The sequence below is a fragment of the Prunus persica genome, chromosome G7 (assembly GCF_000346465.2).
Source record: "Prunus persica cultivar Lovell chromosome G7, Prunus_persica_NCBIv2, whole genome shotgun sequence".
In the NCBI taxonomy this organism is placed as follows: domain Eukaryota; kingdom Viridiplantae; phylum Streptophyta; class Magnoliopsida; order Rosales; family Rosaceae; genus Prunus; species Prunus persica.
In genome coordinates this window covers 17557903-17581626 of record NC_034015.1, presented here as the reverse complement: position 1 = coordinate 17581626, position 23724 = coordinate 17557903, and the positions used below count along the sequence as shown (strand labels likewise).

The 23724-nt window shown below is 36.8% G+C and overlaps 6 protein-coding genes across 6 annotated transcripts; 4 read left to right on the top strand and 2 right to left on the bottom strand.

Annotated features, from left to right (window-relative positions):
• Window positions 1608-2736, top strand: LOC18769531. The gene has a single exon (XM_007204796.2). It carries the CDS (start codon window positions 1697-1699, stop codon window positions 2588-2590), a length of 894 nt encoding a protein of 297 aa, XP_007204858.1. The 5' UTR covers window positions 1608-1696; the 3' UTR covers window positions 2591-2736.
• LOC18769155 lies at window positions 3815-5492 on the top strand. The gene has a single exon (XM_020567892.1). The coding sequence runs from the start codon at window positions 4291-4293 to the stop codon at window positions 5227-5229; it is 939 nt and encodes a 312-aa protein (XP_020423481.1). The 5' UTR covers window positions 3815-4290; the 3' UTR covers window positions 5230-5492.
• Window positions 6404-9569, top strand: LOC18770337. The gene is made up of 8 exons (XM_020567657.1): window positions 6404-6686; window positions 7054-7186; window positions 7673-7776; window positions 7849-8020; window positions 8177-8317; window positions 8454-8533; window positions 8626-8688; window positions 8776-9569. Exons 1-8 carry the CDS (start codon window positions 6595-6597, stop codon window positions 9359-9361), a joined length of 1371 nt encoding a protein of 456 aa, XP_020423246.1. The 5' UTR covers window positions 6404-6594; the 3' UTR covers window positions 9362-9569.
• On the bottom strand, window positions 10109-11038 carry LOC18769127 (40S ribosomal protein S30). Its single transcript, XM_020567698.1, has 3 exons — window positions 10881-11038; window positions 10632-10769; window positions 10109-10363 (listed from the first exon to the last, which is right to left on the bottom strand). Exons 1-3 carry the CDS (start codon window positions 10882-10884, stop codon window positions 10317-10319), a joined length of 189 nt encoding a protein of 62 aa, XP_020423287.1. The 5' UTR covers window positions 10885-11038; the 3' UTR covers window positions 10109-10316.
• Window positions 13588-16730, top strand: LOC18769379 (lysine histidine transporter-like 8). The gene is made up of 5 exons (XM_007201980.2): window positions 13588-14127; window positions 14357-14493; window positions 14588-15012; window positions 15704-15835; window positions 15945-16730. Exons 1-5 carry the CDS (start codon window positions 13685-13687, stop codon window positions 16431-16433), a joined length of 1626 nt encoding a protein of 541 aa, XP_007202042.2. The 5' UTR covers window positions 13588-13684; the 3' UTR covers window positions 16434-16730.
• Window positions 17643-22672, bottom strand: LOC18771203 (protein S-acyltransferase 10). Its single transcript, XM_007202242.2, has 12 exons — window positions 22578-22672; window positions 22149-22403; window positions 21811-21925; window positions 21200-21274; window positions 21012-21083; window positions 20725-20862; window positions 20419-20452; window positions 19722-19831; window positions 19159-19245; window positions 18778-18861; window positions 18392-18457; window positions 17643-18104 (listed from the first exon to the last, which is right to left on the bottom strand). Exons 2-12 carry the CDS (start codon window positions 22240-22242, stop codon window positions 17927-17929), a joined length of 1053 nt encoding a protein of 350 aa, XP_007202304.1. The 5' UTR covers window positions 22243-22403; window positions 22578-22672; the 3' UTR covers window positions 17643-17926.

The following is a 23724-nucleotide window of genomic DNA, read 5'->3' as shown; positions in this document are numbered from 1 at the left end:
AAAACTTAGACATCCATAAAACAAAATAATAATAATAATGTCAGTGATGAAATGAACTCATCATCAAGCATCACGCATGATGTTGGGGGAGGCAGAGAACAAACAGAAAGGCAGAGAAATTAATTGTACAACACAGACTCATTCATGCTGTAATGTTGTAAGAATGTGCAATGCATAATAATAAGGCCACCCGTCTCATCTTATATCTCATGCCCCAATGAGATTAAAGAAACTGCTGTTTGTCGTTTTGGCTGGGCAACAAAGTTGCAGTTGCAGAGGCATCAGAGAGCTGAGGTTTGCTATCACAGATCGATATTCACATGCATGATGCTTGCATATGCGTATAGCGGAGTGAATTATAACTTGTTCATGTATTATATTATGAGTGGACGAGACATGATAATTTTTTACATTTTAGAGTGTAATGTCAATAAATATTCATTTATATTATAACACGTGAATAAATTATACCACATAACTGAAATCCAGTATACTATAGTATAATAACTTCAAAACCTAAGTTTAAATAATATCTGAAAAATGAGAGAGCCAATCAGAGAGCACCACCTGTCTATTGCAAAGTTAATTTCAAATCAATAGAAAAATACTACTCTAAGTCTCCAATAATTTGGTGAAATGGGCTCAAATGAGAGAGCCAAGCATAGAGCACCACTTGTCAATTACAAAGCTAAAATTTCAATAAGAAAATACTAGTCCAAGTCTCCAATGATTTGGTGAAATGACTCCATCTAGAATGCCCAGCACAGAACACCACCCGTCAATTACAAAGTTAAAAATTTCAATAAGAAAATACTCCAAGTTACAATCTCAATAGGAAATCTACTTCAATGATTTCGTGATGAGATGACTCAAAATGAGAGGGCCACGCAGAGACCACCACCTGTCCCAAAGCCCCACATGTCATATTCTGGTGCACTTTTGACTACTGTAGGTAACATACACGTGTCAGCATAAGCAGCAACATACGCTTCACACCTCCTTCACATATACACATGAAAACATTTTTTATTTAGAGAAAATTTAAATGGAGACATGAATATTACAAACCACTCGTGCACAAAATAAAATACTCATTACAAAAATGATGATGTTGATCTTGGCCTTCTATTTTTCTAAATTTTTAAATTTTATTTATTTAAATCTTAATAGATCTGGATCTCAATCTGTTTGGGGAGCTTTTGTTTAATGCAGTTTTGGTGTTGAAAGCTTCTCCAAAAAAGAGAAAAGCCAGACAAGGCCACCCATTGGAGGACTGGTCTGCCACAAATTTAATAAACCAAAAGATGTGAAGGGTAATGTGGCACCATGGGAGGCAAAGTTGGTGATGACTCTTCAGGCTTTTGCCCTAACCAATGCATCAATAATAAGATTCTGAGACACCTCATGCCTTATGCCATACCAGTTGATGCCTAAACAAATTGCCAATTATTGCCCCAAATGTTGCCCAAAAAGGTGACAACTTAGCCAGTTCTCAATGAGAGCCCACACTGGCTCCACATGCTTACCACCACATTCACCTCTCTCTCTCTCTCTCTCTGTCTGTGCATCTATATATAGGCATTTCAAGAGATGTTGAGACCAATCAACTCAAACTTGAGCTTTGTGAAGAAAAAGAAACAAATAACATCCTCAACTTTGAGTTTTTTGTCAAACACAAATTAAACCCTAAGCCAAAATGGCTGCTAAGTACCATGTTAGATCAATCAGCTTGCCTTCAAGATCTCATCCTACCACTCTCAGAGTTGAAGAGGAGCTGAGCAGGCTCCAAGCATGGGAGGCTTCTTCATCTGCTTCAACCTCAGACTCAATCTGCAGAGCTCTGTGTGGGCTAGAGGAGTTGTATGAGTGTGTAGATGATTTGCTCCACATGGCATCAACCCAACAGCTCCTCTCTCAACCCCAACAAGAGAAGTACATGAATGAGTTGTTGGATGGATCAGTGAGGCTCCTGGACATCTGCGGAATTACAAAAGATGCCATTTCACAAATCAAGGAGCATGCTAGGGCTCTTCAGTCTGCTCTCAGGAGGAGAAAGGGAGACTCAAGCATTGAAACCGGCATTGCCAACTACACTTGCTTCAGAAAGAAAATGAAGAAGGAGGCCAAGAAACTGATCACATCATTGAAGCAAGTTGACAGCAAAATTGGAGCATCACAAATGGTAGAGCAAGATCAGCATCTTTCTGCTGTGATCAGAGTGCTTAGAGAAGCTTGCTCCAATAACATGTCCATCTTCCAATCACTCTTGGTGTTTTTATCAGTGCCTGTTTCCAAGCCAAAGTCAAACAAGTGGTCTTTGGTGTCAAAGTTCATGCACAAGGGAGTGATAGCATGTGAAGGGCAGAAGGAAGACATTAATGAGATGGACGGTGTTGATGCTGCTCTGAACACACTGCGCAAGTCATCAGCGGCTCCAATTGAATGTACTGATGTTGAGAAGATTCAAAGTGCACAGAAAAGATTGGAGGCTTTGGAAGTCACCATTGAAGGCCTTGACAGTGGTTTGGAAAGCGTTTTCAGGCGCTTGATTAAAACAAGAGCTTCTCTTTTGAACATAATCTCACAGTGATGAGCTGTCGAAGGCCATTTTTGCCTCGAAAATCCAAGGCATCCACATTTTATCAGGATTTCCTTTGTGATTATAAACTTTCGACACATTGGTAATATGTATAGACATACAAATAATGAAATACAATTGATACCCGAGTTCTTGAATCACATCTTGGCATAACTTTTTATCTTTTAGTTTATTCTCTTTTACTTTTTCTTTTTTCATTTGGATATGTAACGTGTGAAGTCCCAGGATTTTCAAACCCAAATAAGTTTTGAGTGTCCACTAAAATATCTCTTTTATTGGGTTCATCAAACTAAAAATAACGAAGATTAGATCTTTAGGCTGAATTCCAACTCGGATCTCTTCCCCAAGAAAGTCTGCAATCTATGGAGCAGGATATGTGCTGTTTTTACAATAAAACGCTCCCATACAAGCCAAGACGCGGTGGAGTGATTTTTGAGTGTGATGGTGCCGGTCCGGAGAATTTAAGGGCCCTGTTCGAAACTTAAATTGACGCCTATACACTCCCTAACAAGTATAGAAGGGTGACAAAACCAACAATGTTAAGTGCACAATTGCATATATACACATAAGAAATATCGGGAGCCCTGTGTGGTGGCATAGTTGCACAACCTCATAGCCGCTCATAACGGTAAATAACACCAAGTGAATACATAAATGTGGGAGAGACGGACTATAATGATATCATGTAGCAATAAAAAGACAATTAGCCATATATTGGTAATGTATCAACTTCACAAATGTCATCAGCTAGTCGTCTCTCTCTGCATTTATCTGTACTTTTCTTCTGTTCTTTTCCCTAACCATATTGTTCATTTTCAAGTCCAAATCAATCACCACACGATTTAAATGCAGTTCTTTTCCTCTTTAATTTGATGTGTACAAATTAAACCACGAGAATTAAGTCTATAAATCTAGTTGTTCATGTGCAGCTCACTGAAGGAGACTTGGGAAGGAAAGTTCAATTATTTTAAGTTGATCACCCTTTACTCTAACATTAAGTTGACACAGAATATATTAAAATATACCTTAAAAAATCTTTTTCTGGTGGTCTCTTTCCCAAGCAAAGGTACAAAATCAAATATTTGCAAGCAATACTAATACTAATCTTACCCCCTCTGTTTTTGTTATCAAATTGTTTTACAAAGACAAGCCACTCGTGCAACCCTTATATGAATATCAATGTAACTTCCTGATCATTTCCAGCCAAATTCCAAAATGAATTAAAGAAACACGTTTTCAAGATCTTTTTGGATATGGATTTCTCGAAGAGCTTCCATATCCAAGGAACTTTGGAATGCCTCACTCCTCCTTTAATTTTTGCTGCCCACTTACATGAATTTGACCAATTTTTGATAATCCAAAAAGGGTCGGTGCGGGTGGAGCATGGAAGGAAGAAAATGCCAAATGAATCTATCTTTGATGCAAAAAAAAAAAAAAAATCCAACTTTGAGATGACACCTTACCTAAATAACAGCATGAATTTGATACTAAATTTTGGAGGCATTTGGTAAGTTTTATAGTTGGTGCAAGACGTGACAACATAACCCACACCATGTTTATCACATTGACCTAAGGACCCAAAAGATGCCTTTGGTCCCCTCCCTTCCCCATCTTCTTTCAAATTGTTTCCCATGTATAAAAATGTCACTTTGAAACTTCTTGAAATCCAATCTTAAGTTCTTAATCTTTCTATGATGAAAAGAGCAACAATGGCTTCATTCTCTGCAAAGCCTTCAAAGCGATACAATGTTCGATCTATTAGTTTGCCTGTTAGATCACATCCCAGCACACTCAGAACAGAAGAAGAGTTGAACAAGCTCAAGGCTTGGGAGGCAACAACAACAACATCAGAAGCAAAAGCAGATTCAATATGCAAGGGGCTAGGTGGGCTTAAAGACTTGTACATTTGTATTGAGGATCTTCTTCAATTGCCAATGACACAACAGGCCCTAGCCCTGCATCAAAATGAGAGATGGGTTGAAGAATTGCTGGATGGTTCTGTCAACTACTTGGATGTGTGTTGCAACACAAGGGATACCATTTTGGCAATGAAGGAGAGTGTTAGGGATCTTCAATCTGCGCTTCGGCGCAGAAAAGTTGGAGGAGATTCAAGCCTTGAAGACAATTTGAGTTCATATACATGCATAAGGAAAAAGACCAAGAAGGAAATTCTGCAGCTTGTAGCATCATTGAAGCAAATGGATCACAAGCATGAAGCCTTCCCTTTGGATCTAGACAACCATCTCGCCGCGGTGGTGAGGGTGCTCAGAGAGGCAAGTTTGATCACCAGTTCTGTTTTCCAGTCACTTGTTTCTTTCCTCTCCACACCAGTTTTGAAGCCAAGGCCTAGCAGATGGTCTCTCGTTTCAATTTTGGTGCAGAAAGGGGTTTTGAAGTGTGAAAACAACCAACACAAAAGCATGAACGAGCTGGAAAATGTAGATATTGCAATTGGCAACGTGCTTGTGAATCAAGCAAGTGAAGATATTGAAGCTGAGAAGATTCAATCTGCACAGAGAAGATTGAAGGTTTTGGATTCAAGCATGGAAGGCCTTGAAAATGGTTTGGAGGGCTTATTTAGGCTCTTGATCCGCACCAGAGTTTCTCTCCTAAACATACTTTCTCATTGAGATCATCATATCCCCATTGGTGGCATGGGATCCGAATTTTAGAGGATCTACAAAAATATATTCTTCTTCACCAATTTGGTAAATGTGAATTTTCATGTGCTCGTGTATAAATGTATATATAATACAAGCTGAATTGAAGTCTCAATCTTTATGGTTCTAGTGCTAGAAAGTTTTAAGATGTATTCCCAAATCCATGAGAATCGAAACGTATTCTTAAGATTGTTTCGATTTTAATCCAAATGTTACAATTGCTCTGAAAAAAATCCAATTACCATTCAAATCTAATACGGTTAGCTAGATATATGAATCATGAGCTCTGTATCATAACATCTAGCTAGATATATGAATCATGGCCAAAAAAAATCAAATATGACAATTTTTTTTTGGTAAATATTAATCTAATTTATGGAAAGATGGATTCAAACTTAAGTGCAAGGAGATGAGTTCACTGTCCTTACCAACTTCAAATATGACTATTTCAATCCTATATGACACAACATTTATTTACTTTTTTATTTATTAGATCTAAAAAGAAGCTGTTAGTAATAAGCCACAAATAACTACTGTTTTTATTTAAAAATCCAAACATTAGTGGGGCATTTCTTCCTCTGTTATTTTATTCATATATTCAACAACCAAAAAAATAGGTAGAAGAAGTTCATTACTCGTTCACACAAGTTTAGATTTATACCAAAAGGCAAGTTATTTTGTATATGCCTCAAGATAGATCGGATTTTAATATGATTTCGATACAAATCTGTATCTATATCTATATAATTACAATAAATCACAAAAACATAATATAATACCTGAATAATTTTTCGATATGATCATCAGATCATCACGTAGTGTTACTAATTACTGATGTTATGACAAAACTCATGAACTAATAACACTATATAAACTGGTGTGAGTGTGACCACACAACTAAAAAAACCATTAATGACAAAGAAATCGAACAACAACACAGACAGCATTCTCTTTTTTTCTCTTTTATTTTTTGCTTTTTGCGAGATTGTAGTTGCAGCACACCGACTTTGTCATTGGATTCTTCTCTCACACGATCCAGCTCTCTCCCACGCGTCATATCCCAACGGCTATATTTTCCTTTTAGAGGCCCATTCGCCATTTATAATCCCAACATCAAACAAGTCAATAGGAAGGTCGGTAATCAAGTGGGCCCCTCAAAAGGATCTCAAGTATAATTTCTAATTCTATGAGTAAGCGTTCCCTGTTCCAATTTCAGTAAGCTAAAAAAACGTTCCAATTCAGGCTTACCGTTACACTCCCTATAAACCCAACCCCCCAAGGAAGCTGTGTTTCAGTCTTAGGTCTCAGACTCAGACACACACTCTCTCTCAGACCATGACTGTTGCCACTGTAGCCACAACCCACACCAAGAAGCTCGTGAAGCTTGGCCGGTCTCTCTTCCGCTGGGGATTTAACTCCTCCAAATGGTAGATTTTTCTCTCTCTCTGCCGTTTCCCTTTCTGGGTTTCTTAAATTTTTAATTTTTAGGCAACTTTTCTGTGTTACTTTAACTAGTTCCTATGTTTGGTTGCCGAGAAAATGTGGGTAGTAGGTGTTATTGAGTCCCAGATGATGAAAAGTTAAAGTTGAAATCTTTGTTCAATGGTTGCTTTTTCTCGGCAGTTTAACGGGGTGGGAATAGGAGTTTTAGAGACCCAGATGGTAAAATTGTTAAAGTTGAAATCTTTTGTTCAGTGTTTGCATTTTCTCTGCAATTTAACCTGATGGGAGTTAGTCTTTTGCTGAATGGTTTTCGTTTTTTGATGGGGATAAATGAATTGAATAATGAAACAGCAAAATGCAAGCGAAGATGGCGGTGGCTAGGATAAAGCTACTGAGGAACAAGAGACAGGCGGTGGTGAAGCAGATGAGGCGTGACATTGCCTTGCTCCTCCAGTCAGGTCAAGACGCCACTGCTCGAATCCGGGTACTTTACACTTTTTATTATTCATTTAGTTATCATAGTAATCTAAAGTTCATGGCTTTTGGTCTCTATGCTCTAAAAGCATGTCAGCAACTCTGTTTGTTTGGAAAAACAGCCCACTATAGTTTCTACTACTTCGTTTCTATTCAATTATCAAATGTCTACATGTTTTTGGACTAATATGTATTGTCTGAATGGTTTACCCTGACAGTGATTAGAACAATTTCCTCTTCGATTTGTTTGTTTCTTTATATATTTTATTGACACTGTTGTGGGTAGACAGCATCATCTGTTTTATAAATTTTTAGGATGTCCCTTCAAACGGCTGCCCAAGCTTGTGGATGTTGATTTTTCTTTTTTATGTGAATCCAAAAATATTTTAGTTTTCGTATAGTACCCAATGTTCTGCTTATGCTGAAATTTGCTGTGGACTCAATATTTGTGATCTGGAATGTGGCATTAATTACAAATGAATTTTTTGTTGTGTAGGTTGAACATGTGATCAGAGAGCAGAATGTTCTGGCTGCAAATGAGTTCATTGAGCTTTTCTGTGAATTAGTAGTGTCCAGACTTTCTATCATTGCAAAGCAAAGGTAATGATAATGTAATATATTTGATGCATTTCGCAGCTATCTTAATCCCAATGCTGATCCAATTTGTTACAGGGAATGTCCAGCTGATCTCAAAGAAGGGATTGCCAGTTTAATCTTTGCATCCCCAAGGTGCTCTGAGATTCCAGAACTAGTGGAGCTTCGGAATATTTTTGAGAAAAAATATGGAAGAGATTTTGTATCTGCCGCTGTTGACCTACGACCCAGCTGTGGTGTAAACCGCATGGTAAGCATGATCTTCCTGTCATAGCATTTCTTTTAGTGTTATTATACCATACATTTTTGCTTTAGAGTTGTAGATTTAATCTACTATTTGAATTTTCTGATTTCAGTTCATATTTTATTTCTGTGAATGATAGTTGAGTGCTTATGTTTTTTACAGCTGATTGACAAGCTCTCTGTTAGAACCCCTACTGGTGAAGTAAAGTTGAAACTCCTGAAGGAGATAGCAAAGGAATACCAGGTTGAGTGGGATACATCAGAATCTGAACAGGAGCTTCTCAAGCCTCCAGAAGAGCTTATAGTGTGTTCCTCTCTCTCTCTCTCTCTCTCTCTCTCTCTCTCTCTCTCTCTCTCTCTCTCTCTCTCTCTCTCTCTCTCACAGGTTATATTCAAGAAATTTCCCATTTTAAGATTTCTGTTTACTGTTATTTGAACAGCAAGGACCGAGCAATTTTGTCAGTGCTACCAGCATGCCTTTGCAGGCCCAATCTGTCGAGCCTAATAAGCCAGACACCAGGTAACTTGGCTATTCTACGTATCTCATTGTAATTTAAATTCAACCATAGTTTGATTTCCCATTTATCTTATTTCTATCATTCTCTCTTCCAGTTCACGCAGAACAAGTGGCGGTGGAGAAAGGGGATCTGTTCAGCCCAATAAGCCAGGCACCAGGTAACTTGGCTGCTCTACTCATTGTAATTTAAACTCGAGCATATTTTGATCATCCATTAATTATATTTCTGTCTTACTTCCTTCCAGCTCTTCACGCAGAACAAGTGGCAGTGGAGAAAGGGGACATATGCATTTTGCAGACTCGGCCTCTGCTGCTGAAGCAGCTGCAAAATCTGCAAATGATGCAATGGCTGCTGCACAAGTTGCTGCATATCTGGCCAACAAAGACTTCAGTCAAACACCTCAAGTTCCTCTAAGCGTCAATAATGGATTTGGAACCCCTTCTGGCCATTCCACTGGCCACTTCATGCCAGATGGTCCACCAGTTGATTCTCAGAATATGGATCACCAATCTCAAGCTTGTGGAATTGATACGTCTCATTCTTCAAGAAATGAGGAAACAGTGCTTAGCCATGGAGATGAGAAGAAATTCGTCTACAGGAGATACAGCTATAATGCCCCATCAGAACATTCAGATATTAGGTTTGATGAATCAGACTGTGATGAAGAAGTTGAACTGGAGGCACCTCCTAGTGGCTTTCATCAAGCACCTGAGCGTCCGCCACCACCCCCACCTTCAGCAGCTACGATTTCTCGAGTTCATCCGAAATTACCAGATTACGACGCACTTGCTGCCCGCTTTGATGCCCTTAAGTTTCGCAAGCCAACATAATGTTTAGATGTTGCTTCTGCGTCAGTTTTGGCTTGCTTGTATAATTCATATATATACATATTTCGAATCACAAACCAACATTATGTCTAAATTCCGTATGCACCAATTTTGGGTTGCTTGTATAATTCATATATACATGGTGGATGCTTGTCATTCTATCATTTTGATACTAAATAATATTCACATCGCAAAAGTTTTGCATGTTGTCCCTCTGTTCTTCAGCTTCGTTCTTTCACAGTAAACCTTTTGGTTTCTGATTTCAACACACTGCTAATTCATCAATCACTTGTGTAATCTTTAACTAAAAATGCTTACGAAAAATTCCAAAGTCTTGACACGAAGCATCCCAACGCAGATTGCATAAAAAAATAATGTAAACCCAATAAGTTCTGAAAAAGTAGTTCATCACCTGATATGCTTTGTCAAATGAGGATTTGAGATCTTTTTTTTTTTTTTTGCGTTACACCCTCGGGTTTCAATCTTGGGTGGCAAGCAGGGAAAGGGATTTGGGATCTTTCTTGTAGAAAGTTGTAAATTGCAGGGTTGGAGAACTTTTAAGGGCAAGGTCCTTTCCATTTCACTGTTGACCCACTCTACACTTTTTCTTCTCTCATCTCAAATTAGTAGACTATCATGCCAATTAAGAATGTAGAAATCTGGAATTAGAGATTTAGTTCATTTACCATTATGATCCAACTCTTAACTTTGCAGAAATTTAAGTCAAATCAACAGCCATGCCAACAATAATTTGAAACAAGAAACCCAGAAACAAAATCACATTACTGATAATTCAAATAGAGCACAAATTCCAAAAAAAAACTTTCAAATCTCTCTACGAACTACCAAACCAGCATTTGGGGGTCTTGAATTGATAATGACATAATGATAAAAAGAAATAAAAATAAAGCCTTTTTCTTAATCTACGAATTGCTTCTCATCTTCTCAAAAGCTCTGTCTACTTCTCAGATGAGTTGGGTCCCCTCTTCTTGCCGAAGCCAACCACTGCAACAACAATCACACACCACACAAGGCATTGCATCAGAAATCCGAACATGGGTTTCTCATAAAACATGAATTCCTAAAGACCCATTTAAAATCAATTCAAAACTCACTAAAATTGTTTAAATTGCATCAAAATCCAAATGCGGGTTTCTCAAAAATCATAAATTTCTCAAAAACCCATTTAAAGAATAATCACCAAGTAAGTTAGTATCAGTTAGTTAAAAAAGCTCAAAATACTGGAAGGGAAATCATGAAGCGGTGGTATTACCAGCGGTGACGAATCGGCGGTTGTATTGCATGCGCTTGTGGGCTCGTCCACGGGGCTTCTTCTTCTTATCTTGCTTAGCCACTTTGGGAGTTTGGCCTCTCACCTTACCAGCACGAGCCAAAGATCCATGAACCTTTCCTGAAAATTAAAATAAATACATATATATTAATTAAAAAATAGAACGAAAAATATAGTGAATGAAATGAAGCGCAAGGTGTAAGATGAGGGGCAGAGAGGAATTAAGCTCACCCATGGTTCCTTACTAAGAGCTTGAAAGAGCTTTGAGGTGGTGTTTGTATTTGCAGACGAGATCGCGAAAATGAGAGAGCTTGAAGAAGACAAGAAAACAGCACGGCGGTAAAGAGGCGAGCGCTAGGGTTTTTGTTGCTGCGTTTTTAAGGATAGATTTGTGTAATTACATATTGATCCTTGTGTTTCTAATGTCGGTGTCATTTTAGGCGGGTCCAAATGGGTAAAGGCCCAAGTGTAAATGTACTAGCCCATTTATAATTTGGGTCTGATAGCCCATTTATATTGATGGGTGAAAAATAAACGTTATAATAGAATTAACCCAGTTTCATATTGTAATTGTATCACAATGCATACCCAACTGCTTGGCCCTTTCGGACTGTTTTTGGGGGCCAATTTTAACGTTAGTTGATTGATAACATTACGTGTCGATGTGATGATCACACTGAAAATTCTTCAATTTATAACAAATTTTGAGAAAATACAATACCGAAACGAGCTAACTTATCAAAGTGAGCTGCATCTTGTTTCGGATTGTTGTTGTTGACTTCAATGTCGAGTTCGCAGGAAATTTTTTTTATAATGAAATAATCGAATCATAAACCGATCTTATTTCTAACTCATTTTTCCACCCGTACCTCCTCAGTGGAGTTAATCTTGGGCTTAACATTTGTTCTTTTCACTTACAATTAGGATTAAACTTAAAGTCTTACTAAGACTCACTTCCCTATTCTAAATGCAACGTGAGAGTAATGTTTTATGGACAAGTGAAAACTAATTGAATATTAAACTAGATGCAATTTGTTTCGAGAAATGGCGGGTTTGTTGTGCCCGCTAGAGGCCAAGATTGATTTGTCGTGGAGGCCATGCATCTTATCATATTAATTATGGGGCAAATAAAGTAATGGATGTAGACTATGGATTGCTAAATAGTAGCAATTAAATGTGATTTTTCATGAAAAATCACTACATAATTATATGTAATACATAGTGATAGCTATTTATTTATTTCTTGTTTTTGTTTTTTGCTTTAGAAAATATTTTTTTATCGTTATTTTATTTTCAATCATCAAGTCGCATCAAACGGTTAATTGATGACATATATCAAGAATAAGAACTTATTAAATGGCCGCTATTTTGACTTAAGGTGGTGATGATCGATGGCTGTATTATTTCAATTTCTATCATCAAATTTCTAGAAATTCAAAAGTTTGAATCGAAGGGAAAGATTGTCCAATTATTATTATTGTATAAACACTACTTTTTTCTCCCCTCCAAATGATGTAGAGAAAGTGCATGAAGTGCTCACTTTGATGCAAAATTCAACACTCGCCCATTGAAAAATTTCATCGCTGCTGCTTGCAGCAGATAATTCTAATGCAATGTGATATTTTTATGCTAATCCCATATTTTGTCAGGCTAGAAAGAAAAGTATTGCATTTGATATTAAGCAACAACAAAAAGTGTGTTCTAAAGCAATAGCAAATTAGTTAGGGTGTCAACTCACAAATAGCTCAAGGTGAATTCCCTTATTATCCATAAATCAAGTTTATATTTTAACACGAAAAGTTCATTCAGTCTACAATACATGCTGACAAAACTGATTATGTTGAAATCAAGTTATTCGTGTTTGAATTTTATCAGTTTATTTTACTATAACGTATCATTTTAAAAAATAGCATGATAGTTTTATGAGTGAACAATAATAATTAAGTAATTTACATTGGAGTTGTCCAGTAATGTAATCTCATTTCCTTAATCCCTCTGATGGCTGGCTGGTCTAAGCCAAGAAAGTGACCAGGAGACTTTGTTTTTTCTCGCTTTCATTTTTGGGGGTTTGAGAAAGTCCAAATCCGATGCCAAAAGAACACTAATATTGACCGCGATGCTCATCTTTGAGAGCAACTTGTATCCCCTTTTCTGCCTTTTTTATTTATTTTAATGTTTATATTTCCAAAATATCCACATGCTAGAATGGCAGTCTAAAATTCAATGCTTCTAGAATTAAATAATAGCCGTTTGTCGTCTTTGGCCTTTTTTGCCTCAGGAGTAATACGTTGACCAAATCATACTCAATATGAACTTATGCAAGAGATATTATACTGTAATCTAATAATAACTACCTGATTTGTTGGGGGTTGTGATTGTGAAGCCCTCTTTGATTACTATTGTGTAGTTGTTGGTTTTTTGGGATTTATTCTCCTGCTTTAAAAAGAAAAATTCTTAAATATTGGAGTATGATTTGAAATTGACAGTGATAGTACACTCGTTTTAACAAACTTGACTAAGCTTATGTCTACCATCTTTTTTTATTTTTTATTTAATTCAAGTCATAGTCTAAATTACGAAGAGAGGTTCTCACAACTCACCATATTTTTTTTCAAATATATCTAAATCTACAATCTATGCACAAACAAAGGAGCTCAAATTCTTATGTAAGATATATTATATATTTTTACATGTAAAATATTCAAACGCATAAAGCAAGAAAAACAGGCAGCCAAATTTGCCCGTCAAACAAATGCTTTAATTATTTTCCAACCAATTTTCTGCCTCTCTCTCTTATGGTCCTACAAAGCTGTCTAAAACGAATCAAGTCTTATTAGTCATTACACACCTTTCTGTAGACTCTATAGCAGTTTGAGAACAAGACCCACCAAGCTATTTCCTTGCACCTACTTCAATCTTTACACTATATATATATGCTGCTATGTGGGTTTTCTAACCAAGACACACAGAGCAGCAGAGGGAGCTAGCTAACTAGAGAGCAAAGGAGCAACAAAAAATAGTGAGAAAAGCACAAGATGAGTAGGGAAGCAAATGAGATTAGCTCAGCTCCTATAACACCAAGGCCAGCAACTGTGGCACCAAATCCTTCAGTGGCACCACAGGCACAAGTGTCTTGTCCTCCTTCTCAGTACAACTCACCATCTTTGTCCAGATCACCCCTTCTTGATGGAGCCTCAGACCAGCAACCTGGAGCTGAAGGTGCAGTTGTGGCTAAGGCCCCCAAGACCCCTTTGGCAATTAGAACCCCAAGGATGTCTTTGACCCCAAGGTTCATCACTCCTTTGGGTAGCCCTGTGAGGAAGGCTCTCAAGATGACCAGGCTTGACCCTCAGGATGCTTGGCTTCCCATCACTGAGTCTAGAAATGGCAACAAGTACTATGCTGCTTTTCACACACTGTGTTCTGGGATTGGTATCCAGGCTTTGGTGCTTCCTGTGGCTTTCACAGTTCTTGGATGGTAAGCCCCCCAAAAACCCAGAATTCATTTTCAAATTTATGATGTTGTCAGAATATCAATCTGGATCGTAGCATCACTAAGTAATAACTGTGACAGAGTATGACAATATTACACGCCAGACTGTTTGACGAGATGGTGTTTTTAAGTCATTTCAGCAGCTACAAATTTGCCTATTATGTGGTTGCTAATAGTTTTATGGTTCTTTTTTCTCGTTTGTGATTGATTGCAGGGCATGGGGTATAATTCTGTTGACTCTAGGATTCATATGGCAGCTTTACACTCTATGGCTACTGGTTCATCTCCATGAGAATGTAGAAACTGGGATGCGTTACAGCAGATACATGCAACTGTTTAGTCTCACCTATGGTAATAAGATTATGACTGTGATTATTTTCATTAAATTTTTCTATTCAAATTTCTGGACAGGAACTAATGGTACAAAATGGCTATGTTGTTGTAGGTGACAAAATTGCAAATTGGCTAGGCCTGTTCCCAATCATGTATCTGTCTGGTGGAACCTGTGTGGCTCTGATAGTCATTGGTGGATCAACTTCCAAGCTCTTCTACGAAATTGTGTGCCCTACATGCACTTCCAAGCCATTAACAACAGTTGAGTGGTACTTGGTTTTTACATGTGCAGCTGTGGTGCTGTCTCTGCTGCCTAACTTGAACTCCATAGCTGGTGTCTCATTGATTGGTGCTATCACTGCAATTGGGTATTGTACCTTGATTTGGGTGACCTCTGTAGCAGAAGGGAGGCTTCCTGGTGTTTCTTATGATCCTATTAGAGCTGACACTCAGATTGCAAGGGTGTTTGGTGTGCTAAATGCAATTGGGATCATTGCTTTTGCCTTCAGAGGCCACAATCTTATCCTTGAGATTCAGGTAATTGATAATTTCCATCTGGGTAATTATTTAATTATTTTTTACCATAGCATAAATTGATTTTTGTTTTTTTTCAACTCCCAATGCTTGGCCTGTGAGAACCTGCAAACTAGGTCAAAGAATATCAATTTTTATTGTTTTTGAAGTCAGTGATTGACACCTAACAAATCAAATGTGCATTACAAGTCTATGCACGCTTTCCTTTAGGACAAGCATATTTCCCAACAATAAGTCTAAGTCCTCCTCCTCCTCCTCCTCCTTGCTTAGGAAGCCAGGCCAGAATATGAGACTTCATATTGCTTTCACAAATACAAAGTGACAATTTTGACCACTTGAACATCTTCCCATGAACAAGAAGCCAACTGTCAAAGATTAGAAAATAACAGGTTGCTTAGGCACTGTCCTTGATGCAGTACAACTATTCCAATAGTTTTAGTTTTCCTAGCTGAATATTTAATTAACAACCCACCATGACCGATTATGACTCTTCTATTAGCTTTATATATATATATATATATATATATATAATAATAATAAAAATAGTGGGGGGCCCTCAAACATCACTTATCATGATCATCACCATCGCCTAGGTTGGAACTTTGTGAATATTATTCAATCATAGGCCTAACCTTTTTCATTTTTGGGGTACAATCATAGACTTAACTTTGTGAATTAATGGCGTGTGTTGCAGGCCACCATGCCTTCCAGTGAGAAACATCCCTCACATGTGCCAATGTGGAGAGGAGTTAAAGTGTCCTACACACTCATTGCAGTATGCTTGTTTCCCCTTGCAATTGGAGGCTACTGGGCCTATGGTCACTTGGTAAGCAACCCTAATCATAAATAATCAAACAAAACCGTAAACTTGAATTATAAGCTCAATTAAAGATTTTAATATATAATTTAAATTTTGTTTTTGTTCTGATTTACAGATACCAGCAGATGGAGGGATGCTTCCAGCTCTTTACGAATACCATTCAAAAGATGTGTCACAATCCATTTTGGGGCTCACAAGCTTGTTTGTGGTGATAAATGCAGCGTGCTCATTCCAAATCTATGGCATGCCAATGTTTGATGACACAGAGTCAAAATACACTAGCAGAATGAAGAAGCCAGTGCCATGGTGGCTGAGGTGCATTTCTAGGGCCATGTTTGGCTTTGGGGTCTTCTTTTTTGCCGTGGCAATTCCATTTTTGGGAAGTGTGGCTGGTTTGATTGGAGGCATATCACTGCCTGTGACATTCGCATACCCTTGCTTCATGTGGATCAAGATTCACAAGCCTAAGAAGTATAGCCCAATGTGGTGTCTCAATTATTCTCTTGGGGTTTTGGGGATGATTCTGAGTGGCTTCATGATTGCAGCTGGTTTGTATGTTGTCATCGATACTGGTATTAAAGTCCAATTCTTCAAGCCTCACTAATGAGGCAATTACCACCAAAAAAAGGAAACTTTGGGGGAGTAATCTGAGGATAAGGGTGAATTTTACACTTATTAATTTGTTTTATTGTTCTTTTGTGAAGAAAAAAAAAATGGTGTTTACAGTTGTAGTTTGCTGCCTGCTTTGCTGCTGCTGAGTTTCAAAGGAAAAGATAACACAATTATATATATAATCTCTTTTGTTCTTTTTGGGCTTGGAAATGTTGTAGTTGACATTCTAGAATCTTTAGGTGTGTGTAATATCAGTTTAAGTAAAATCTTCATGTTGAAGCTTCATATACTCGTCAATCTCTCTCTCTCTCTCTCTCTCTCTCTCTCTCTAATAAAAGGAAAAGGATCACACTAATAAGTCGGTTAGTTGAAGCTTCAAAGAGCTAATAACAGTGCGGCTAATTGAAATATCTCCCCTTAGGATGTGGACTTATGCAATTATTCAAAGAAATGAAACTTTTGGCAAACTTTGGCAGTCTTGATTGAGTGCCTCATTGCTGACTGGCCAGCCTTTTGTTCTCTAAAATCAACTCCCTCACTCATCATTTAACCCAAAAGTCTCATGAAACTCAAACGTGACGGCAAAGGCACAATATCAAGGCCAAATAGGGCAACTTGTTAGTTACCAAGTATGCCATGCTTTTATTGTTCAACGAGCTTTATTCAGTCTCAGAAGGTGGCTCAAATTCAATGTTTCACATGATGACCTTGACCCATGCTTCAACTGGTGTGGGGTGGACGCACAGAAACTTTATGCTCTATGCTTTTGTCATTTGCTCACAGAATAAATATTAGGTGAGGAGGGAGGGTATAATTTTCAAGTACTTGATGGTACGATACCATTGTCAAATGATGGTAGATAAATTGTATACTTTTATTCAACCAACCAACGGTTAAAATTACAACCCCTTGAAGGGGTGGAGGCGACTGAATGATTTTTTAAGCACCACATTCTTTCAAGTCATGACTTTTAAAATATAACTTATTGCGCGTTCATATTATAACATGTGAATTAATAGTAATAAACAAAACTTGCAGCGTGTTATACGATATTTATGAATCTCATTGTTGATCATATCTCAGACAAAATTCCACTTACGTAGATGGATAACCTTTGTGAGATATGAAGTCCGTATATCATATGTGGGCATAACTAGTGTTACTCCTTTCAGCAAATATTGCAGAGCTAGAAGAGAGTAAATTCGGTAATTATTGGAAGAGCTCAGCCATGTATATAAATTGACACGAACAAACAATACAGAATCTTTTATCCAGCAAAAACAATATGGTAAAAAAACCGACTGTATATCAAGCCTAAAGATCTAGCCTAAAATGAAGTACAAACTATAGAGCCTCAACCAGTTCCAACTTAAACCATCTGTGGTTGCCATATTTTAAATGCATCAGCAGATATGCCTCCAGATGGTGCTCCCAAAAAATTCATGGGGGAAAAATTACAAATTAATGATACAATTGCTCACAATGTCAGCAACAACAACGACAGGTTACAACATCACAAATGGAGTAAGGTCTAGACTTTTCTTCAAGTTCCTGAGCTGTGGGTAATCGTTCCATTCGGTATTTACTGCTTCGAAGACAGCAAAACTCGTATAAATTTCTGCATGCTCCTTTACTGAAAGGGTAAACTCTTTCGGGAACTCCTCTGTCAGTCAAAACAAAGTAAGAAGAAATGAGAGTCTAAAAGCATAGTGGTCAAACAGTTTAATTCGTGCATCATTACAATGTTCCCAGAGAAGTCTACTCAGATAAATTTTTGTTGAACAAATTGACATGTCTAACCATATGTTATATTTTCACCTGCACTTCTTTAATGAATCAATACCAAGTATAATATATGACACCGCATATTTTCAACATATGATGACTAGTAAGTTTAGTTATTTTCAGTAAGTACTACTACATGGTAGAAAATAAAAGAAAATAACCAACCTTAAATATGGGATGCGCCTCCGTCTTACAAGCTCATAGGTAGTCTGATTGGTCAGAACAAGATAACTGCACAAAAAGAATAAATAAATTCATGTTCAACTGATAAACTGAAGTTATACTTTAAAGGTAAAAGACTCAGTTAGAAATAACAAAGCAGGAGCGAGGGAGCGGAAAGAGAGCAAGAAAGAGATCTCAATTCTTTAAATTTATTTCACTAGAAAACTACTAGTGAAAATATCATAACAGAAACAACCAGAAAGTTTTCTGTGAAAGCATTAAAGTTAGGTACTTCTACAAAATTGACATTATGATCATGATGTCAAGCATAGGAGGAAAGGTCTTGTATTCAAGAAGCCTGAAGCTGATGTCAAATACAAAAATTTTACCTGTGAAATAGCAGCAGGAGAAGCAGAAAGATAATGGAAATTGACAAAGTAACCAACAGCAATATCACAATAGCATCCTTCCACCTGACAATTATAACATTCCCATCCAAACTCAGATCAAAATTAAAACAGAAATTACAATTGAAAAGAAAACCCTAAATAGCCAAATAAAATTTCATAATGAAAACCACAAAGGACCACAGTAATACATTAATATCCAATCAATAACCTTTCTTTTCTGTTTTTGTTTTTCTCTTCAATCTTTTTCTATGTGGTAAGATTTTAATAGAGCAGCAAACCCCTTAGACATTACTTGCATAATGACAAGGGCAAAACGGAAATTGTTCCCATGAAATAAAGACCTCATAAAAGATACCATACCAAGCACTTGATATATTTTCCTTCAGATATGTGATGTACATGATGCCAGTCCAAAGGCACAATGATGTCTCTTCACAAATGTACCACCTACAACATTTAGACCAAAAGATATAAAAGTTCTTGATTAGGACTTTTAAGTTTGAAATCTACTTATACAAGTTTTACATGCAGAACTAAAATGTACTGATTGCCTATCTGAGTATAACCAACTATTTTACAAAGGACCAGTCAAGAAACTCAAAACTATAAAAGACTAGTCCAACCAAATTAGAATAAAATTCTTTTAAAAAGGTGAATCCATTTCAAAATAACATGACTTAGTAAGGATAGAATATTCCTTTTATTAAAGAAACACTAAGCATAGTTTGGAGAAGGAATACAAATGTTAATGAAACAATTGGACTAATGTACATAACTGCAAATCTAAATTCAAAAACCGGCACTCATATTAGCCTGTCACAGCACAAACAGAACAAGGAATATCTCTGCCTATTGGTTATAGCAAAACTTAAGAATGCAGATTACAGTAGCCAACTTTTATACTAGTAGAAAAGCATACTCACCAAAATTTACAATGATTACCCAGACCAATGCATGTTCCAAGCCAAACACAATGATGATCGAATTGGAGAACACATTTGTCACAATCATGACAGTGCTTGGATCTGGGAGGCTGCATATAAGTTAAAAGCAAAATGTTTAATCATCAAAATTTGCATATGGGCAAACAAGAAATCATCTGTCCCAAGGTCAAAAATATATGCTAAGAGTCTTGATGCATAACCTGAATAATAGGGGCAATGGATATCTAGAAGATTGCAACTAGAATCTTGTCTAGTAAGCAGCATATAAATTTGAATGCTCTAATGTCTCCAGTGGTGCAAACTCATTTGTCCCAAGGTCTAATGCGAAATAGATGAAGTTTTTTAAGAACCTTGAGCAATGATAAAGGAGGGAAACTGATGGTGTTAATGACGCATGATGAGTCCGTAGAATCTCTCACTGCTTTACACTTTAGGATAAAATATTGACAGTCAATTCACCTAGTCTATAACAAAAGCATTTAAGGACAGAGGTTTCCACATCAAGCTGCTTAATTATAACATTTTTTTTTCTCTCCCCTAAGATGGACATCTTCTCTGTGTTTCCTAGTGAGTATTCCTTTCTTTTAAAGTTTAGTTCCTTATTAAACAGATGTTGGCAAGAGATAAAAAGTAAACCACCATAAAAGATGAATATGTAAAATTGAGATGGTACTACCTGCTCAACATTACAGTACGAGCAAGTCAAACTTCTGCAATAACCAAAAGGAAGCAGTCAGCAGAAATATTTGTGAATCATCAAGACTAGCTCTAAGCTGACAGCTCTTTTACTTAACTTTTCATTCGATGTTATATTCAAAAGAAATAGTTTGCACCAAAACAAATTAAACTCAGTTTCCCTAACTTATTGTATGTAGAAACAAACACAACTAAAATGAGATGCACATACTGATGTGTAAACACCAAATAATATCTTTGAAATAGTACAACCAAAAGGATACTGCTCTATGAAATAATTGCATACCGAACAGAAGTTCCCGGGGGATACAAGTCCATCACAAGTTTGGTCCAAGATGTTGCATTACTTCCAAGAAGACTTCTTGCCATCTGACTCCCTTCCACTGTCACAACCACGTTTCCATTTTTGCTTGAAGCAGGCTGTCTTTGCTTAAACATTATAATTTTAAAAATGAGACAGTAAGATGACATCAAAGAATTAATTCACGTCATAGTTTTAAGATATGCGTCTATACTGTTTATCATATGAAAAAAGAAACAAAACAAAAGTAAACAAAGGAAAGCAACACTTACTTTGAGGCTACTAATGCCTTTCTGAAAATTGTATTTGACTCATTGACTGCCCTCATTGCATCAAGGACAAAGCTAAATTTAAAATTACAAAAATCACAATGAGCTGAAATTGGACCACAAGCATCAAGTTTTCTGATCATATTAAAACAGATTTAATCTTAAAGCAGGTTAAGTGCATTGACATTTACCCAGGAGAAGAAGCAGAAGTAACAAAGTATTGGACCAATGTGGCAACAAAGAGAGTCAAATAGATAGCAGTATACCTGAAAAGGACAGAAAAGAAAGACATAGTAAGGAGGGGGTTGGTACAGCAAACACTAGTAGAGCATTTCAAACATGATGACTCAGTCATTTGTGACCCGATTCAAGTTCATTGATACTGAAATTCCATAAGTTCCACGATTAGTTCAGACAGACTGTTACGACAAAAAAAAAAAAAAAGGTGCAGACAGACTGTGATAAGTAACTTGTACATGTTTATCATCAATGCAACTTGCTGAACCTTGCTGAACAATAGGCACTGGCTTATCAGTTTGACTTTCGCTAATTGACACTGAGCCTTACATACATGATGAGGTTCACTCTGTGTTCTTAAATTGAAAATTCCAATTAAATGGTTTCCTCTTCAATTATGCAACTATCTAAGATACTATGAAGGACCTGTCCAGTTAATGGTCCTAGAGTACCCATTCGCGTAAATTAGCTAAGTCTGTCTATCAAATGTGTATTAGGCTTCTCACCACAAAATGAAATGCAATTCAAATATAGAATAAATAATTGTATAGAAGCATTAGCATACCATGGTTCTCTTTTAGTTTTCTCTATCAATCCTCCGTCAAACAGAAAAAGCATGCCCACATATATCAGATGTAGCATCACCAATGCAACTTTTAAACCCAAGGCCGACCTCCGAGCTGAAACCCAAGTACCCCAAGGAGAAAAAAATACAATCTTTCATTAAGACAAAAGTCAAGCTCTGTTAAAACAATAATATAAAAATCTTACTTTCGCATAAAAAGTAAAATTCTAGACTCAATTGAGATTACCAAACTAAGTAGCTGAACCGAAACAGTCAGATTGTGTTTTCGATTTCGATTTTTTAAAAAATAAATAAGAAAATTAAAGAAAAAAACTCACCGGGATCGGAGAGACAAGGAAGAAAGCGGTAGCATCGGTCCAATGGTCGACACGACGATCCTGGTAAGGAGCGGCACACGTTCACGATCGTCATCAGACGAAATTTATAAAGAAAACGAGAAACTGTTTACATGTCAGTATTCTGACAAACTGGGTTTCCAGGGAAACGCTTTGTTTCGCTCCAAAAATCGAACTTTCTCGAGAAAGTGATGGAATTTGGAAAACCCAAGTGGTTAAACTGGCAGAGCAACGGGCCTGCAAGAAGGGTTTGGATTTGGATAGAGAAATTAGCGTTCACTCTTTTCACAGAAACTGGAAAATTCAATACGTAGCTATACGCCTCAGCCCTTTTTCCCTCTGTCTCTTAACACTTTGATTTGTCATGTGCGTATTGCGCATACCACACCACCCCCATTTTAGAAAACTTACCCCTATCTATTACCGTACTCTTTTTCTCCGTCTCTGTCTCTGTCTCTCTTTCGTCAGATGCAAGTCCATGGAAGTTTTAATCCCAATTTTAAGCTTTTACAAACCTTCATAATGTAATACTTCTCCAACTGCGCTCACACCTGTAAGTAGTCTTTTATTTATTTATTTATAAAGAATTTTCATTGGATATCAACTCTTATATGGCCTTTTACTTTATATATGTATATGAAAAGAAATAGTAATTTTTTTTTAATGAACAAAACTTACGGAAATGAGGATCGAACTCAGATCTTGAAGAGTGAAATATAAAGCAAATGCAATCTAAATAGGCTTGGTTTAGTTTGTCAAAGGTTGTTGTAGGAATTCACTTTATTCATTTAGCTTAGCGCCTAATTTAATCTGTTTTGTGTTTAAAATTTAGTTGATTTCGTTCTTAAACTTGAATGTTAGGAATCAAGCATTTGGAGTTCACACTGCCTTTTAATATAAAAAGTCTCCACTCTGTTTTTTTTTTCCAAAATATATTTGTTGACACTCAAGAACGTGAAACATGGATATAGGTTAAACTATGTAGGAGGAATATTTATACTTTCTCTTGAACGATGAATCACTAGTTCTCTCAAAATGGCAAGTTAATAATTCAAAGGGAAATTAGTTCAATATCAATTATATGTATTTCTCATTTCAATTAAAATTTTGTTGCAATGTTTCATCAATAATGTAATTCCGTCTAATTTTATACACACAAATTACATATGATTCGAGCATAACTTTTAAAATATCGAATACACACTATTCTTGAAGGATCACACACGAATAACATGAAACTTTTTGCACGAAAAAATCAACAAGAAATTTAATAACTCGAGCAAAGAAAAACCCTGTCATAAAAGGAGACCACACAAGTTTGATGGTTTGTATTGGAACGTAACAAGTTAGATAGATAGTCATTGCACCGACAGGTCCTACTCCCATACACCTAACTAAAACTAGCAGTCCACAAATACGCGATCCAACCCTTAACTCCTTTGTCCACACGCGAGCTGCCCCATCTATCATTCAATTTCAACAAATTATTCTCTTACTATAAAAAAATGTATATATCCCCAAGCCAAAGCACCACACTAAATATATAAGTGTACATATA

Bases quoted from the DNA above. Each gene is read 5' to 3' on its own strand.
- LOC18769155 (XM_020567892.1), top strand. From the start codon at position 4,291: ATGATGAAAAGAGCAACAATGGCTTCATTCTCTGCAAAGCCTTCAAAG.
- LOC18770337 (XM_020567657.1), top strand. From the start codon at position 6,595: ATGACTGTTGCCACTGTAGCCACAACCCACACCAAGAAGCTCGTGAAG. The intron at 8,318-8,453 runs GTGTGTTCCTCT...TTATTTGAACAG, and splicing joins AGCCTCCAGAAGAGCTTATA to CAAGGACCGAGCAATTTTGT. The intron at 8,534-8,625 runs GTAACTTGGCTA...TCTCTCTTCCAG, and splicing joins CCTAATAAGCCAGACACCAG to TTCACGCAGAACAAGTGGCG.
- LOC18771203 (XM_007202242.2), bottom strand. From the start codon at position 22,242: ATGACGATCGTGAACGTGTGCCGCTCCTTACCAGGATCGTCGTGTCGA. The intron at 21,275-21,810 runs GTATGCTAATGC...TGTCCTTTTCAG, and splicing joins AAAACTAAAAGAGAACCATG to GTATACTGCTATCTATTTGA. The intron at 18,862-19,158 runs GTATGGTATCTT...TATAATTGTCAG, and splicing joins GAAAATATATCAAGTGCTTG to GTGGAAGGATGCTATTGTGA.
- LOC18769379 (XM_007201980.2), top strand. From the start codon at position 13,685: ATGAGTAGGGAAGCAAATGAGATTAGCTCAGCTCCTATAACACCAAGG. The intron at 14,494-14,587 runs GTAATAAGATTA...ATGTTGTTGTAG, and splicing joins ACTGTTTAGTCTCACCTATG to GTGACAAAATTGCAAATTGG. The intron at 15,013-15,703 runs GTAATTGATAAT...CGTGTGTTGCAG, and splicing joins ATCTTATCCTTGAGATTCAG to GCCACCATGCCTTCCAGTGA.
- LOC18769531 (XM_007204796.2), top strand. From the start codon at position 1,697: ATGGCTGCTAAGTACCATGTTAGATCAATCAGCTTGCCTTCAAGATCT.
- LOC18769127 (XM_020567698.1), bottom strand. The intron at 10,364-10,631 runs GTAATACCACCG...TTGTTGTTGCAG, and splicing joins CCGCCGATTCGTCACCGCTG to TGGTTGGCTTCGGCAAGAAG.